The sequence below is a fragment of the Paramisgurnus dabryanus genome, chromosome 7 (assembly GCF_030506205.2).
Source record: "Paramisgurnus dabryanus chromosome 7, PD_genome_1.1, whole genome shotgun sequence".
In the NCBI taxonomy this organism is placed as follows: domain Eukaryota; kingdom Metazoa; phylum Chordata; class Actinopteri; order Cypriniformes; family Cobitidae; genus Paramisgurnus; species Paramisgurnus dabryanus.
Window position 1 is genome coordinate 11,991,347 of NC_133343.1, and position 18,326 is coordinate 12,009,672.

At 37.8% G+C, this 18,326-nt stretch overlaps 1 protein-coding gene across 4 annotated transcripts in view; it reads right to left on the reverse strand.

Annotated features, from left to right (window-relative positions):
- rptor (regulatory associated protein of MTOR, complex 1) overlaps positions 1-18,326 on the reverse strand; it is a 343,625-nt gene that overhangs the window by 43,395 nt on the left and 281,904 nt on the right. For all 4 annotated transcript variants that reach the window (XM_065253269.2, XM_065253268.2, XM_065253267.2 and 1 more), the window contains 5 exons: positions 10,368-10,482; positions 9,393-9,517; positions 9,148-9,249; positions 8,221-8,268; positions 3,890-3,996 (listed from right to left, as the gene is read on the reverse strand). In XM_065253269.2, coding sequence (XP_065109341.1) covers positions 3,890-3,996; positions 8,221-8,268; positions 9,148-9,249; positions 9,393-9,517; positions 10,368-10,482 — 497 coding nt within the window. The remainder of the gene's footprint in view (positions 1-3,889; positions 3,997-8,220; positions 8,269-9,147; positions 9,250-9,392; positions 9,518-10,367; positions 10,483-18,326) is intronic.

Consider the following 18,326-nt stretch of genomic DNA (forward strand, 5'->3'; position numbering starts at 1 on the left):
AAAAGAAAACCACAGCAATTGGTGATGGGGATGAGATTGGAAAAAGAGCATAGAACCAGAGACCACAGCTGGCTTTCTCAATAGGCAATATAATCAGGTGTCCATCTAAAAGAGGTAAGCAGTTTTGCTTATTTAAAAGATTGTATTGTTCAGCTAAAATGGCTCGTGGTGGTGAGATTAATCACAAATGCTCTTCCAAATTTAAGAATAAAAAGACTAAATGAAATTCATAAGACTAAATGATAAGAATAAAGGGTTTCATTTTCAAAAGAAAAATGTGCATGCACTAATCTGTTTTATTACTAAGAGTACTTGGTAGATAGTATTAAGACAGATGATGGTTTATTGTATGAATGAGTTCATTTTTATTTTCTGTTGAATTGGCTTTGAAGAGAACGCATTATGATGTCCCTGAGAATTTGTATTTGCCATGTCGAGGAAGTGGATCGGTTATTTGTTTGAGAATCTGTATTTCCCGTGTCGAGGAAGTGAATCGGTTATTTGTGTGAGAACTTGTATTTGCCGTGCCGAGGAAGTGGATCTGTAATTTGTGTGTAAATTTGTATTTGCCGTGTCGAGGAAGTGGATCGGTAATTTGTGTGTGAATTTGTATTTGCCGTGTCGAGGAAGTGGATCGGTAATTTGTGTGAGAATTTGTATTTGCCATGTCGAGGAAGTGGATTGGTAATTTTTTTTAAGAATTTGTATTTGCCGTGTCGAGGAAGTGGATCGGTTATTTGTTTGAGAATTTGTATTTCCCGTGTCGAGGAAGTGAATCGGTTATTTGTGTGAGAACTTGTATTTGCCGTGCCGAGGAAGTGGATCTGTAATTTGTGTGTGAATTTGTATTTGCCGTGTCGAGGAAGTGGATCTGTAATTTGTGAGAGAATTTGTATTTTCCCTGTTGAGGAAGTGGATCGGTAATTTGTGTGAGAATTTGTATTTGCCGTGTCGAGGAAGTGGATTGGTAATTTTTTTAAGAATTTGTATTTGCCTGGTCGAGGAAGTGGATCAGTAATTTGTGTGAGAATTTGTATTTGCCGTGTGGAGGAAGTGGATCGGTAATTTGTGTGAGAATTTGTATTTGCCATGTCGAGAAAGTGGATTGGTAATTTGTGTGAGAATTTGTATTTGCCGTGTCAGCAGCAAGTGTTTCCAGATCTCCCCGCTGAAGATCAATTCCTAAAGGTCAATTCATATTGCTCAAGGGAATTTCATATTACTCAAGAGAATTTGTGGAAGAAAATACAACAAGAGAAACAGGTGAAGCCTTGAAGAAAAACTATAAATTAAACTAAACACACAGTAGAAGCCAAACTATTAATGGTAAAATAAATATAACATTTTAAAAGAAATGTGAAGAAATTGTGTGACATCTACTGATGATGGAAGGTGGTCAATTTAATTATTTTTATTTCAACCAAGAGCAATATTTTGCTTGTGTCAAGCTGAACCTTGTTGCGCTGACCACTCAGCTGCACTGCACATGGAGTAAACAACTGGGAAACAGAGAATCCAGTTGCATATGTTCAGAGACAATTACAAGGATGAAAAGCAAGGAGACAATGGAATCCAGAAGGAGACCCACAAAGACAATACTGTTCTTAGAGACAAGAGGAAAAACTGGACATCAGGTTGTCATCTATCTTACCAGCCTTTGAGTGAAAGAGGGGATAGGTTGGAAGCAGCCTTTCAATGTCTAGTACAAGACCGAGTAAATCCACAGGGAGACAGAAAATCTTTATGACAAAATCAGCTAGACAAATTTAAAGGCTGATCAAAAACTTATGTTAATATGTGTGACTACTATTCTGATATCAAATCAGACCCCTGTTAATCTAATAAGAAGAGATGCATGATGTAAATGAGGGCTTTTACATTTGGTCTTCCACAGAGAAAGTTAGAACTCCAAATGATGATATTAAGCTAGAAGCAAATATAAACGGCATATAGAGGTATGACAGAAAGGGAGAGGCAAACCTACATTAGTTGGGGTTCCAAGGCAAAATGACCTGCTGGGGCCCTTTTGAAGGATTTTTTTATTTATATAACTTTTTTTCTAAAAAAATATAATTGTTTTAAATGTCTAACACAACCAAAGCATTTATTTTTACACATCACTTTAAAAAAGTGATTCTGAAAATGCTCACTTTGACACTTTTACAGTCTACTATAAAATAAATAATGGTTATTAATACAAGTGTCAAGTAAATCAAAAAACACTAAAAAAAAACATGTTTCTAATTGTTTAAAAATATATATGTTCAGTTTGGCCCTGTCTAAAAGTACACACTTGGTTCTGCTAGACGTGTTTTGACTATTTAAACGGTGTACAATTATATTTTTAGGAAACAAAGATATCAATTAAAAAAAAAAAAGAGTCAAAAGTGTTTTAGTTTAATGCCTTACAGAAAAATGATCTTCTTTAAATAAACATAAAATTTCAAATGAAAGAAAAGGCCCTACGCTAAAAAAACCCTATTTCATCGATTTGTTCACTTATCACCTCTCAAATGTTGAGCTAAAAGCTGAGATAATTCCATTTTTGTGAATAACTTTTGTAAGAGATCAGATTCAGAGCTTGATCAAAATTTACACTGTGTTTTTAGCATTGAGTGAATGCGTCAGTGTTTAAGTTGGGTAAGATCGCCAACCCAGTGGATAGCGGAAATATGGATTTGAGGTAGAAACTCAGGGAACGTTTTCTCTATATTGACGAGATGACTCAACAAATATTTATACATTTATCTGAATATCACCATTAATTGTGCAATTGTAGAGAAATTAAAAATATGATTAAAGACTGTGGTGTTTATTTTCATAAATCAGTACCCAGCAACAGCGGCGCAGTGATACTTATTTAATGCGGTCTGAACCATGGGTTTACCTGGGAATTTTATCATGGCTTAGAACGCATTTCAACCAATCAGAATGAAGAACCAGAGCTGCCCGTTTTATAATAAACTTTATAAATGACATTAAACACACTTAACATATCCTCACGCAAAACATAGCAGTGAATTTTCGGAACACACAACAACACATTTAGGGGCGGTTTCCCGGACAGGGATTACACGAAAATAAATGTAAGAGAGCTGTCCAAACTGAAAACAACTAGCACTGTCATATCTTAAAATACATCAGTGCCCTTTGTTTTGCCTCAAAATGCACACACGTAATGTTTTCAGTAAGGCATGTTTGTTAAAAACAGTTATATTTCCTAATTAAACTAAGACAAAGTCCTGGTTTAAGCTAATCCCTGTCTGGGAAACCACCCCTTAACGTCAATTATACATTAATACATGCAAAATTTGTTTATTTAAATGTAAACTTATTTTTGAAACAAATACATTTTCTATGTGTTCAAACACAGTGATGTTAGAGAAATTTGGCTGGGGAACTGAGCTTTTTAAAACAGTAAAAGCTTACAAAAAGTTAACATGCAAGTTACTTTAACAATGAAATATGTGGTCTGCACACAAGTGTATTAACAATCACACCTGATAATATCATTCAGACTGGGTAGAAGTGTGACATTTTGAAAGGTGAATAAGTCTTGAAATAAAGATTGTACCACGGTAGTCACATGGACTATTTTAACAATGTCATTACTGCCTTTCTGGGCCTTGAAAGTTCTCTTTAAAAAGCTCTCGGATTTAATCAATAACATGTTCAATTGTGTTAATAAGATGAACAAAGGTCTTAAGGGTGTGGAATGACATGAGGGCAAGTGAATAATTACAACATTTAAAATTGCTTTAATATTTAATTAGTATAACTTAAAAGTTAAATATTTGTAGCAAACCCTAACAGAAACAGGCTTCCATGAGATATAGTAAACTGATGTAGGATAGATTTGTTTATGATAAATGTATAAATCAGGCAGTACCTGGGCTTTCATTTCTCGTTCTGTGTCCCAGATGCGAATGACTCGCACGTCACCTGAAGTCATCAAGAGACCAGTCTCCTGTTCCCAGTCCACCACCATACCTGCACCTTAAAGAGCACCACATACATTGAAGGTTTTACACAGCCACTTTGTCTGTGGATGTACTTTTCTGAATTAAGGGCTTGGTATACTTTTTTACGTTTTAGGTCCGCAAAAATTTCAAAGTATACTCAACCGTGGCTATGTGCGGATGGCTGTAGAATGAAAAAATGTATTTCTTATTCATATTATTACTCTACCAATCCGTCAAGGCAGCACTGATTTGCAATATTTAAAGTACATTAAAAAATATAGGATAGATGAAGAAAAGAAGTGGATCCACCAACAAAGTTTAGAACAAAAAACTAGAAAACAAAGAACAGGAATCAAACATTATGGTGCCGAAAAAGTTCCACAGCTTTCTGTTCTTGGAAGAAGTGCACTGTAAAAAATCTGTGCTGCCTAACATGTTTTGTTTGAATCAACTTAGATTTACATTACATTATTTTCATTTTTGGGTGACCTATTCCTATTAAATAGCAACGCAGTTCATTTGGGGGGCGGGGGCAATAACAAAACAAACAAAAGCTGCTTATCCAGTATGTAAATACACACAGACAATCACCCCCCCCCACTGCGTGCTAGAATTTTATTCAATTAAATTAAGGTTTGCATTAGGGCTGTGCGATAAATTGCACGTGATTTTCCCGCACATCTCGTCACAGTAAAGATCAGTTCCTTGATTAGTAATAAATCGCCATCGGCTGCTTTCAGATTTTACTGACGAGATGTGCGTGACAATCGCATGCGATTAATAGCGTGCACCCTACTGCCACAGATTATAACCGTTATACCACATTGTTCTTGAAACATTGTCTTGATGGATATATAGTGCAGGACCCGAAATGAGTATAAGTAGGCCGATTAAAAAATACTATATTTTTGATGTACAATATTGATAAATTCTGGATTTCCATGCAAGCAAACTGCCACACTGGTCCTAATCACCATTTAATAGTGATTAAATGAATCACAAGACTCACCGTTTGTGTTTTCCAGTCACAGATTGGATTAAAATAGGGCTACTCTCTGAACGGAGCCACATAGAGGCTAATTGATTATGACTCGCTTCAAGACATTCAATTGTTTTTTTACAAGAATACATGCAGAGATTGCTTTTTGTGTATGTGTCTGTAAAGACACAAGAGAGAACTGAATTTTGTATGAGCGTTGTCAGAAATGGTACTCTTTGTATGCAAACTTCTGAATGTAGCTCGCCAGTACAGAAATACTCAATCCATACCTCTAATATTGGAGCTACAGTTTGTCATAGCAATCCTGGACACTAAATGTGTTGTCCTTAACTAGACACAAGATGTGTTAATTTAACATATTCGTTTTAAGAGCAGCGCTCAGAGCAACGCTCTGTCCGCTTATGTCACATGCAGTATAAATTTAAGCCAGGAGTTAATACATGCCCATTGTGTATAATGCTCATGCCTCGTGTGCTTATGGTCGTGTATAGTGTGGATGGAAATGTTTTCTGAAATGCCAGTATAGTCAAGGATGATTTTCATTTTAAAACACCATTTTCAAAATGAAAATGCAGTAGCGTAGACAGGACATTAAAGTCACAATAGGTACGTTAACATGCAACCAAATAATCAGTTTGTAATCGTATTGATGGCTCAATCGTATTGAAAATCATTCATGTGAACAATGTAACAGATGGCAATGTAACAATGTAGTCAGATCGGCGCCATTTGGCGTCTGGATCCTAACAGCCCTAAAATTGTGATAATTAGATAACCCTGTCTCCTTTTGTGACAATCGTCGAGATCTCTATCACCTATCAAGGTTTTAAAATGGGCGACAATTAAAACAAATGCAGTCGTCAAAGGAGGTTCAAAGGAATTCCCCCATAGAAACCTGATAGCCGATCGAACGACAATCTCCAGAGGCACAGCAGGGGGCACAGACTATAGGTCTCTGATGAAACCACGTTTAAAGATCACAATGAGCTGTTTAAATGTATATATATTTTATATCCCTTTACTGCATGATGGTGTATATGTGATGTAACTGTGTGTTAACACTTTAGTTAGATTTTGTTCACTGTAGCATGGTTCATATCTTAGGTATGAAATTATTATTCAACGTGATCTTAAACCCATGTCTTGTCTAGTATCAAATTAATCTTTTACTTACTTTTTATCTCCTAGTCATTGCTATGTATCATATTACCATAAGCCGCATCAATGTCATTTAATATCGATTTGAAGAGTTATGGAAACAAACTTTTATCATTATGCAATTACGCAAATGTGATGTCTGAAAGAACAAAGGCTTGTTTCCCGCGCGATCGAACACTTCGCACATTGGTCATTCACCTAAAATGGGCTGGGCGCGTAAAAGGTCAAAACGGCCTATCGCCCAAGCCATCACTGCTCAGTAGCTCAGTAGCCGAGTTCGCTCAGTCGCTCGGTTACTCAGGTAACCGTCAGCGCAGTTTGGAAACTCGCTGAGACTCACCCAGAGTCCCTCGGATTCATCATCTTTCCTCTGAGCCCTGTCTCTTCGGGACAGTAATTTCCTGGCTTGCACGTTGCACTTCGAGTTCGGACAATTTACGCGGAACAATTCGCCATACGGAACAACCTAACGGACTTACGAACACACCTGGATTCTCTCTGTCTCTCCCTGCTCGCTCCCGCGCGCATCAGAAACTACGCACAGCATCACAAAGAGCCAAATGCAAGTATTAACCTTGTTCTACTCGCTGATGTTTAAGCTTTACCCCTTATGAAAATTAAGGCGATCCTTAGAGATTTTCCGATGGTTTGTGCAGATGTTAAGCAATAGTGCTATTGCCAAACTTTTACTCTCTCTCTAGCTTTTCAGTCTTTTCTTTCTCATCCATGTTTTATGTTATTGTATGTGTGTATGTTTAGTTAGTCGTTGTGTGTACTTCGTTTTGTAGTTAATAAACCGGTTTTGCATTTTCACAATTGAATTGTTTCTGTGTTCAATGCTCACGAAATTAAAGTCACTATTTCTGCCTTTTGATCCAGCAACAAGCTGCGAGTAGCACTGTATATCAGTGAGAAAGTTAATTTTAAAGGCCATGAAATTGACGTTAATATACGATTATGGATATATGTCTTCGGTGGACGAACATATTAATTAATTGTTATTATTAATTCTGCTACGCCAGGTAAAACCTGATAAACTTGTATAGTTAATTACAGTTAATTATACATAATATTCCCTTTTGAGCTAAAATCTAAGATTCCCTTGGGAATCCCCGTAGTATTTCGGTCGGAGGTTTATAGTGTTTCAAATAACGTTATTTCCCTCCTCCCGCTGACTCGCTACACAACTTAATCAATACGATTGAGGATGATCGGATGCAAATTTGGATTGAATTAAAGGGGGTGGTGTACTCAGTTCTGTGATCCGATTAGCAGGAGAAAAGTATGCATGTAAACGCGTGAATCGTAGTATTTTCTCATGCACAGAACATTTGTGCTCAAGTTAACGTCTTATAATTACCTCTTATATCACATGATTCTCATTACTGGAACATGCAATAGCAACACGCATTATTAAGGTAATGTTATGGGGTCACGCGCTGTACACGCGATGTACATTTTGCAGCGTTTATGTGTACTTTCAAAATATTAGGCTAATTAAAGCAATAAAATAGGGTTGTGCTTTTTGAAAAGTGTGTTTTCATCACCTATAGCTGAAAACTTCTAAGAACAACTTTCTGCAACTCAGTTTTGACTTTTACCCAGAGATAAAGCGTTAACTTGACGAGAGATGCTGTCCGCAGCGTAGCGTTGCCAAGTCCTCTGCTTTTTTCGAGTTTACATTTGGGTTACTGTTTAAACTGTTTCCACCAGTTGTTTTTTTCTTTGGGTTAAAGATTAAATGATTTTGTTGATTAGATATTAATATTTGGGATGTGGACAGTCATTGGGATGCTTTTGGGCTAGTTTTGAATGTCCATTCAGATGGTTGCGATACACGAATCTGGCAACCCTGGCGGTGTGCTTGCGCAGACGTTCGGTTCGGATTCTATAGAATGTACATGTAAACTAACATTTTAATCAGATTGCAATGTTTAGGGTGCATGTAAACTCTATCGTCGTAACCTTCAATCGTATTACATGCAGTCGGATTAACAAAATTTTGTGCATGTAAACACAGCCACTGTGAAAACACATGAAATCACATGAAACACATAAATCGAAGTGGGAGGTGGAAGAGAGAAGATGGAAATTACTCACCTCCCTGCTTACTTCTGTCAAGATAGATTGAGACACGTCGGGCCAAACCTGTGAGAGCAAAAAAGACAACAGAAGGACAATGGGGTGACAGTGTATTTACAATCACATCTATATGGATACGCTATAACAGACTTAAAAGCATACGTCACCCAAAAATGAATTTCTGTCATCATTTACTTACCCCTATGTTGTTACAAACCTGTATAAACGTCTTTGTTTGATGAACATGGAGAAAGTTATTTTGAGGAATGTTTGTAGCCAAACAGTTCATGAGCCCCAATCACTTCCATAGGATTTTTTTTCCCTACTATGGAAGTGAATGGGGCTCATGGTCAGTTTGGTTCCAAACATTCCACAAAATATCGTTGTTAGCGTTCATCAGAAAAAAGAAAGGTACACAGGTTTGTAACAACGTGAGTGAGAACAGAATTTTCATTTTTGGGTAACTATCCCTTTAAAACCAATTAAATATTATCCCCTTGTAATGGAACACTTTCCTAAAGTACAAATGCAGTAATAAATAGTCACATATAAAGACACATTCATACTGTCAGAGAAAATGTAAATTTTTTTATAAAAACAGGGCGTGACATCTTCCAGCGCCATAATCTCACAAAATTATGAGAGAAACAGTCTTATCTTATTTTACCTTTAAAGCAGATCTGGGGCACAACAATTGTACAATTGCGAAATAACGACTGCAATTTGATAACCATAAAATAAAGTACAGCTACTACTATATCAGAAACAATATTTTGCTTTCATACCAGATCACCTATGGGTTTCTTTCAGGTATCGCATTATGCAACAAGACTGGATATTCTGAACGCTTGTCCAGTCACTGGCCAAGTAAAGAACAGAGAGACGTAAGATATTCTGATGAGAGGCAAAAAGTGATAGGTGCACAGTATGTGTCTAAAAGCAAACCTCGTGTGCTGGGCAGCATGTCGGATAGCCCCTGCCATGCTGTAACCATCTCAGGATTTCTCTGGTCAGCAAAGTTTTTCCAAATTCTCAATGCCCCATCATCTGCAAAAAAGAGACTTGTATGTAAAAACACACACACACATAAGTAAACAGACATTACCTTGTCAGACAGTGGAAGAAGTCAGCAGAAAAAGTGACTAAGATAAGGTCAAATCAAGGCTTGCATGATTGACAGGTGAACTGACCAGTTGCAGTGAGGAGGAGAGAGCAGTCATGCCCATTCAGGTACTCCATAGCTGTGATGCGCGTGTACCGTGGGTTTCCATTGTAAAAATAATCCAGTCTTTCTCCTTTCTCCCAGTCCCAAAAACTGTCAGAGGAATCATAATTTCTACCATCAAAAATCTAAGAAATCATCATATCAAACAAACAAACAAACAAACAGCTATTACTGTCAAATTGATTTACATTTTTCTTAATACTAAATTTGTACTAATATAACAATAGAAGTTAAAAGGCAGTGCGGCCCGCCTTGAATTTCCAAACATTTAAATGCGCTTGGTGTGATCGGCCCCTCACACAGTCTTAAGAAGACGTATTAAAGGGGACAGAGAATGAAAAACCATTTTTACCTTGTCTTTGTTGAATAATGGTAGTCTACCCGCATTCACGAACATACAAAAAGTGCTAGACATGCTAAACATCTCAGTCTCATAGAAATTCCTCTTTTAGAAATGTCAGCCAGAAAACGGCCCAATCTGAAAAACTGATGCTTATGACATCACAGGCATCTCACTGCCCCTCCACTTTAAAATAATTGGCTACAGTTTTTGAGTGGCAGCAAAGTCAGCCAATCAGTAATGAGATTGCAAGTTAAGCCAGTATGGGGAGCCAAATAGGTGCAAAACCACTTGTTTAAAATCCCCCACCCTAATAGAGCAATCTGAGAGAGGTTTTTAGGAAGCTTCTAAGGCATTACAGACCCAAACAAATTTTTTTTTTCTACATGTCACATCACAGAACAAGGATAAATACCCCGTTCAATCATTCTATGTCACCTTTAAAACTTGTTTGGTACTTTTGCAAGCATGGCTAGTGTGCAGGACTTTTTTGTTCTTGCAATAGTCCAACAATGATTACGGTCTAAAGTCTCCAAGTCCAAACAGTTATGATTTTAGCTCGAGGCAGTTACAATCGCTAATGGTTGGGCAGGTTCTCACCAGATTGAGTCTTTGTCAGCTACAGCAATGCAGGAGTTAAATGGATGAAACTTCACCACTGATGGCACTCCTGGGTTTCTGTTGATGAAGATCTGATCATCTAACCTTGTCACTCCTAAAAACCATGAGCAGAATGAACAAGAATGTTTAAATTGCTAAAATTGTGAAATGATACTTTACTAATGCAATATAATGAACTCTACAACAGACTGGGGCACAGCAACCATTATAATTGGGTTGGGGGAAGAAATGACAACTATTAGAAATTTCTAAATTATATAGTATGGGCCATTCTAATATGTAGGTCAGCTGCATAAACTCAACAATTTCAGCACATGGTAGCCTATTTCACATAGCAGATGCATAAGAGTGGAGATAAGTGATTTTTCATTTTACAACCCTAATACTGTGTAGTTTCTTAAAACTACTACATTTATTTCAAGGTAATTACAAAGAAACAACACTGAGCATCACTGGAAGGATAATTTATGAGTTTCTTTTAACACAGCTGAAAAATTAAGTAGGAACAGGCAATACTGTATTCTACAGCTCTGATACCATGTAGTTTCTGTGAAATTACTTCATGTCTTTCGAGATGGTAACAGATACAATTTTACATTTTACCATCTAACTACTACTATGACTTGGTTAGTCTCTATGATTAATTATGGTGTTATTTTGTCATAACATTAAAAAAAGTAAACATGTACATTTTACTCTAGTTTTTTTAGATTTTACAATCTCAGAAACATACACACATATACACAAATACGACATAACATGAAAAGAAAGAAGAGAGGGGAAAAAAGAAAGAGAAAACAAGAAAATAATGATACATATAATACCTGTACAGAGATTAGTTAAATCCATAATTTCAGGAGTTGTAATGGTGATTATTATTAATTCATTTTCTTTGGTGAAGAGAAATGACTAATAATTATACTAAATAATGAAATAGTATTATACAGCATCAACACGATTTCTAATAGGAGGTGTATACTACTATTATTAAACAGCGCATTTTAGATGTAATGAGCATTTAAGCATACCCTTTTAAAAGTAGGTAAGACTTTTTGGTTGAGTAATTTCAATGTATTGCTCAACACAGTAAACAGCTCTATTTTCATAATCTCCCTCTCTCTATTAATATATATATACACACACACACACACACACACACACACACACACACACACACACACACACACACACACAATTGAAATTAGTCAAAGAACCATGAAAAATAATTCCAGATGATATATTATTTTTTTAATTATATGGTAAAAATGGAGTCCTAGTGGGACCAGTGTATATATAATTACTGTTATTATATATAATCATTATTACTGTAGGGGTGGAAGTAGTAGGAACAGTACTGATAACAATTAAAATAATAATATTAATAGTAATAATGAAGAAGGTAGTATTAACTGAAGTAGTTGGTAGACTTATTGCAGAAATGCTCATATCCCTCTAGGCACTGCTGCCCCTCCATCTCTTCCGGTGAGCGCAACCAACCGACCCATCGGCGATCACCCCACTCACACCCCTTAACTGCCTCCTCCCAACTCCCATACCATTAGATACCGTTTTTTAATAAGTTTTATTATTTTCTCAAAATGGGCCATCACGACTGGTACCTCCAGATCAGGCTCCCCCTGGATATATATAGTGTCGAAATGTTCTTATGTTCTTTCATCCCCCAAATTGTTTTTGGATGTGGTTTAATTTTCAGCATTTTTGCAACTGTAGCAAGCTTTTTTGAGAGGTGTTTTGACATCAGAGCCACTGTACAAGCGAACGCCAAAATCAAGAATAGCATCTGACAAGTTGACCCACATCGTCTTGGAGCACAAAGCATAACAAAGTGAGGGAATACAAAGAGACAGAATATAGACCCTTTCACTTTTTGTATACAACGATGACATGCCAACGTATGCGCGCACATTTTGGCAACAGAAGTATGGCAAGAATCAGCAGTGAAGCAACACAGACAGAGAAAGTTATTTTAAAAACTTGACTTATCAACTTTTTTAACACAGTTACCAGATCCGTGTACTATAGTGGAGTGGATAGAAGACGTTAGCAGATGCCCAAATATTAAGTTGCCAGATACATATTGCAAGGTCTTCCTGAAGTTCTGCCCGAGTGGTTCTTGGCTCTTGGAGAACTCTCCTGATTATTCTTTGGACTCCTCGGCAGTAAGTGAACAGCAATATGAACGTGATTTTACGATGCTAATGATAAGCATAAATAACAGAAACAACGAATTTAATTTAGCGTTTTTAATTCCACAAAGCATTAATTCATGGTTGTTTTATTCATGCAAAACTACGTCGTTATTGGGACCGGATTTTATGGATCAGCGTGACTCTGTAAGTTTGTCTCTATTCTTGGACAAGCTGCATACATTGCTTTTACTAAAATCAACTTATTTGACATAACATACATTAATGCACAATAAGATGTGTTATAAATGCCTGCAAATATGCGAAGTAAGTATACTCAAAGAACTTTTAATGAAGTCGCGTCACTCCGCCTTCATATTTTCTGTGCACGCTGCTGCTGCTGTGAGCTCCTCTCCTCAGATGCGTCCAGTGCGCAATTCTCAATTATCTTGTTTATCGGTCAATCCGATATTACAAAACCGATATCCGATCATCGGAAAATGCGCAAATATCTGGGAAAATATTGGAAAACCGATATATCGATCGATCTCTAGAAAAAACACCACTAAAAACACCACTACAGCTGAACCTAGTGAACACAGAGCTGCTTGTATTTTATACACAACCCAAGAAAAAGCATGTCCTATCCATTCAACTGGGCAACAATTACTCCTTCCAAAACTGCGAGAAAACTTGGCGTAATCTTGGATGACCAACTGTCTGTCACTGATTACATTGCAAAGACAAGCGCGATCCCGTAAATTTGCATTATACAATATAAGGAAGATATGCCCCCTATGGCATTTAATCAGACCCAAAAGTCGCGCACACAAAAACCACGCGCGAGCAAGAGAAACGAGCGCACAGAACACTATTTGTGCTAGGGAAAGCGCGTACAAATGCAGTCCACGAGCAAGAGCTGGGATGAGCATGAACAGAACCTTTCCGGTAAATCAGTGCTACCAATTTACCAGTAAGAGAGGTTGTAAGATTACCAGTAATTTACCGGTAAGCGCTATGTGTGAACGAAAAACATAGGATTACCGGCATTTAGAACGGACAACGTCAGACCGTGCTGACAGCTTCAGGCCAACCATAACGTTTTTATACAGATGACGCGTTTACCCCCACACTGTTTACGGACGTTTTCACACACATGCTGGTTAAAAGGCAAGCACACCTTAAGTCAGGGGTGTCAAACTCAATTTCATCCCGGGCCACATCAGCATTACGGTTAATCTCAAAGGGCCGGTTGTATTTGAATGACTATATGAATGTATCAACTCTTTTATTACTGTACATTGCATAGTTTTCTCTGCATTTGCTTACTCTTGTTTTTTTTAAATACCTCAATTAATATCTAGCTTTGAAAGTAGAAGCCCAGGCAAATAATGACAAAGTGTATAGAGTACAGAATAGATTATTTAAAAAATAATTGTGGTAACAAAAACACATGTAGTATGTGAGTGCACTCAAAATGTTCTGTTATCCTTCATTGTGCAGGTAAGAAAATGAGTGGCATTTTAGATACTAATAAAGAGTTTTACAATCTCCACCACAATAGGCCTATGCATTTATTAGACACATATACTCTGGCTTGTCATTTCTTGCCCTCTTTACAAAAAAGCTGTGATTTTTTTACCTGGCTTTGAGTGTCTGACTGATTGACTGACGTCTCATGAGTTCAGTGTTGTAGGCTACAGATCAATAGTTTCAATCGTTTATTAAACGTAATCGGTTCAGATGAGTAATTAGTTCGCGTATTTAGCGGGAATAGACGCGTTGTAAACTAATCCCAGCTGGACATCGCGAAACATTTCTGTACACGAGACGGAAAACATTTTCTCGCTGGATCCGCGTGAGCGTGCGCGAGAGAGGGAGAGAAAGAATGAGCAGATACTGTCCGTTTCCAAAGGCTGCAGCCTGCGGAGGTCGCATAGGCAGCGTCATCAAGCCTGGTTTATTCAAGTTAACTCACCATTACATTCGCAAGTCATACGCATATTACAACAATTTACAATAAACAAAGAATAATATTTAACTTTATAATTGTTAATATTCTGAAACAAGACAGTCTTGATGACGTATGCAGCCTGGATATGCGACTTCCGGAGGCTGCAGCGTTCGCATTCAGACACGCCCACTCTAGTAGTGCGCACGTGCGGGGCACTGCTCGTTCTTTCTCATGCAATCATAAACATTATCACTATAATTACATTACAAAAAGACTTTGGCGGGACAAAAATTAGTTTTGGTGGCTGCTAATAAAATCAATGTAGGAAATAACCTGCAAAAAAATAAAACTTATAATAACATTAAAATAATCTGTAAACTCTTGCGGGCCACATAATTAACATAATTTGTAAACTCTCGCTGGCCAGATGAAATGAGGGGGCGGGCCGGATTTGGCCCGCGGGCCTTGAGTTTGACACCCCTGCCTTAAGTTAACATTCACATTTCTTCAGCAAAGTTGTTTAAAATAGCTTAATTTGCAGAATTGCCGACGTCCTTAGCATACACTCTGTGAAGCATAATGTGCAAATGCTAGTTCCGTTTGACGTCGCCTAATGCTAATGTTGTTTGGTCACAAACAACTTTGCGACTGTCAGCGTTTGCCACAGATGTGAAAACAACAAAATACGAGCCGTGGATATTAAGTCATAACCCGCCATTGTTTACATATAAAACACTGAGCTCGCCGGCCGCGCGCCACAGTTAACTTCCGCTTTTTCACTGGTATTTTGATACTGATATGTGAATGATGTCTTACTGGTAAAAAGACAGAACGTCGCTGCATGTGTGAACGGCACATTTTTGTATTTACTGGTAAATTCATGGTAATTTACCAGAATTACTGTGTGAAAGAGGCTATTGTCAGATCACAAAGTTGGTTTAGACTTAGCATTAGCAAACTTTAGTGTAGTCCTGTACAAAACTTTGCAAGGTGATATAATCTAACGATTTTAATTTTAGTGTACCTTATCAGCATGACAAAGACTGTACATGTATTGTCAAAGCATTTTCAGTTGGACTGTGTACAAATAAAATGAAAAGAAATAGAGGTAAGATATGTAGTGAAAAATGTCAAATGGAACAGCAAGATTTTTTTTAAATATACAAAGCAAAAATAAGTATAGTGTAAACAAAGATTACCAGAAATTATACATACATACATACATACATACATGCATACACACACCAGCTCACTATAAAGAAAACATGGACTGCAGTGTGATGGATTTATAGCATTTTGAAAAAATATATAATTAACTTTGAATTTATAATCAACAAGGTTGTTGTTTGATTAAATAATGCGTTTATTGTGTTTTGGAAAAGAGCTCATCATTTCTCCATTCATCCTGCCTTCAATAATATGAAGTCTGCCAGTACCCCTTGCTAAAAAGCTGCCCCAAACCATGATGCTTCCACCCCCAAACTTAACTGTTGGTATGGTGTTTTTGGGGTGGTGGGCAGTGTCATTTCTTCTCCAAACATGGTGTGTAGAATGACTGCCAAAATGTTCAATTTTGCTTTCATCTGACCATACTATAGTCTCCCAATAATCCACAGGCTTCTCCAAATGCTCTTTGGGCAAACTTTAACCGAGCCTCAACATGCTTTTTGTTCGGCAATGGCGTCTTGCGTGGTGAGCGTGCATGGATGCCATTTCGGTTCAGTGCATTGCTTATAGTTTTCTTTGAAACAACAGTAACTGCTAATGCAAGGTCTTCCTGAAGTTCTGCCCGAGTGGTCCTTGGCTCTTGGAGAACTCTCCTGATTATTCTTTGGACTCCTCGGACAGGGATCTTATGTGGAGCACCTGATCGTGGCCGGATTATGGTGAAGTGCTGCTCTTTCCATTTCCGGATATTGGTCCCCCACAGTGCTCACAGGGACATTCAGCATTCCGGAAATGAGCCTATAACCATTCCCCCATTCAACGATAAGATTATGAAGATCTTGAGAGAGTTCTTTGCTTTTACCCATCATGAAGTCTTCCCTTTATAGGCCATCAATTAGGACTAAAGCAGCTGATATCAATTAGTACTGATAGGGGCAGTACTAATTGATCTTGATTGACAAAATTCATCTTGATTGAGCGAGCGCTGTGGTGCAGCTGTGAGAGCATAGAGTCGAGCAAGTGCTCATCCCAGCCCTTGTTCGCGTGACAGCATTTGTGTGCGCTGAGCGGAGATGCACTCTCTTTTCCATCTGGGAATAGTATCTCTCGCTCGCGTGTGGTTTTTGTGCACGTGACTTATGGGTCTGATTAAACACCATATGCCCCTTCCTTATGAAGCATGCTGCACAACTCCGGATCCAAGCCCTGGTAATATCTAGGTTGTACTACTACAATGCTCTTCTTGCTGGCCTTCCTGCACAGAGCATCAAAACACTCCAACTGGTTCAGAACGCAGCAGCCCGACTCATCTTCCAAAAGCCCAAAGGGCTCATGTAATGCCCCTCTTCATCTCTCTCCACTGGCTATCTATTGAAGCGTGTGTCAGGTATAAGTCACTACTGCTCACTTACATAATTTTCACTGGCACTGCACCGGCATACTTTCACACTTTCCTACATTCCTATACCCCATCCAGAACCTTAAGTTCAGAAAAGGAGCCTTCTTTAATTAGACGTTTAAAATACAGTTACTGTGAATAACGTGTTACATTCAGTGTGCTACTCCAGTGCTTTAACCTAAGACCCAGTAGTGAGTACCACTTCATTCAGAGTTTCTGTGAACTTTAATAACCTTAAAAAAACGTGAAATTTAGTGAATGAAATTTACGAGGCTTTTATAACAGTTTGTCTTTGAATAGATTGTTAGTAACAACGATGATATTGCAAAGAATCGGATTTGTTGGGATCTGTCCGGTTAGTCAGATACCTGAGCCAGCAAAATAAAATTGGATCGATGCATCCCTAGACTGAACACAGCTCTAATTATCGGTACTAATTATTAATGTTAGCCAGTAATAAATTCAGTCAGAATGCCGAGTGACTGGCTGAATACTGCTTTTGACTGTTCGCAAGTGTGTTTGCACATTCAGCACTTTCCCCAATGATAAAGCATTTGCATTGTAAATGCTTAAACTCTTACACTCTGAGGCTATTTTGGGGATTTCCGCCTGGATTTGGCCTACCCAATTTCAAAAGCTTCTCATACCCACATGCAGAGGTGCACATACAAAAGTTTGGTATCATTTTACAGGAAACCCTTTGAAATTACATAAAACACTGTTAAAAGTGCTCAACATGGTTGTATGTGTTGTCAGTCCTCTAAAAAACACAAAAATAAATAGTGGTAACGAAACCTGCAGACAGTTTTGTTTGATTCCAGCAATTGCCAGCTTACAGAGGAAAAAGGAATTTTTTCTCTATCATAATAAATGCAAAAGTTATTTTACTCCAACTAATGGGAGGAATAATACGCTTTTTGTATACAATTTCTGAAACACCAAATTTTCTTTTTTTTTTTTTTTTTTTTAAAGTTATGTTTTTGGGCCGTTTTTTGTGGCTTTATTGGATAGACAGTGTGATAGGAGAGGACAGGAAAGTATAGGGTGGAGAGAGGGGAACGGGTTCGGCAAAGGACCTCGAGCCGGGATTCGAACTCGGGTCGCCGAGAGTGCGTCTGCACCATATGTCGGAGCACTGCCCACTACACCATAGGCTCCGACCAAATTTTCTTTTTTATGTTGTAAATACTGTCTTTGATAGTGTATAACTCTGGTTCTGGGTGCTCTAGCAGACTGCAGACAGTTCTGGTTGTTACCAGCAGCAGACAGTA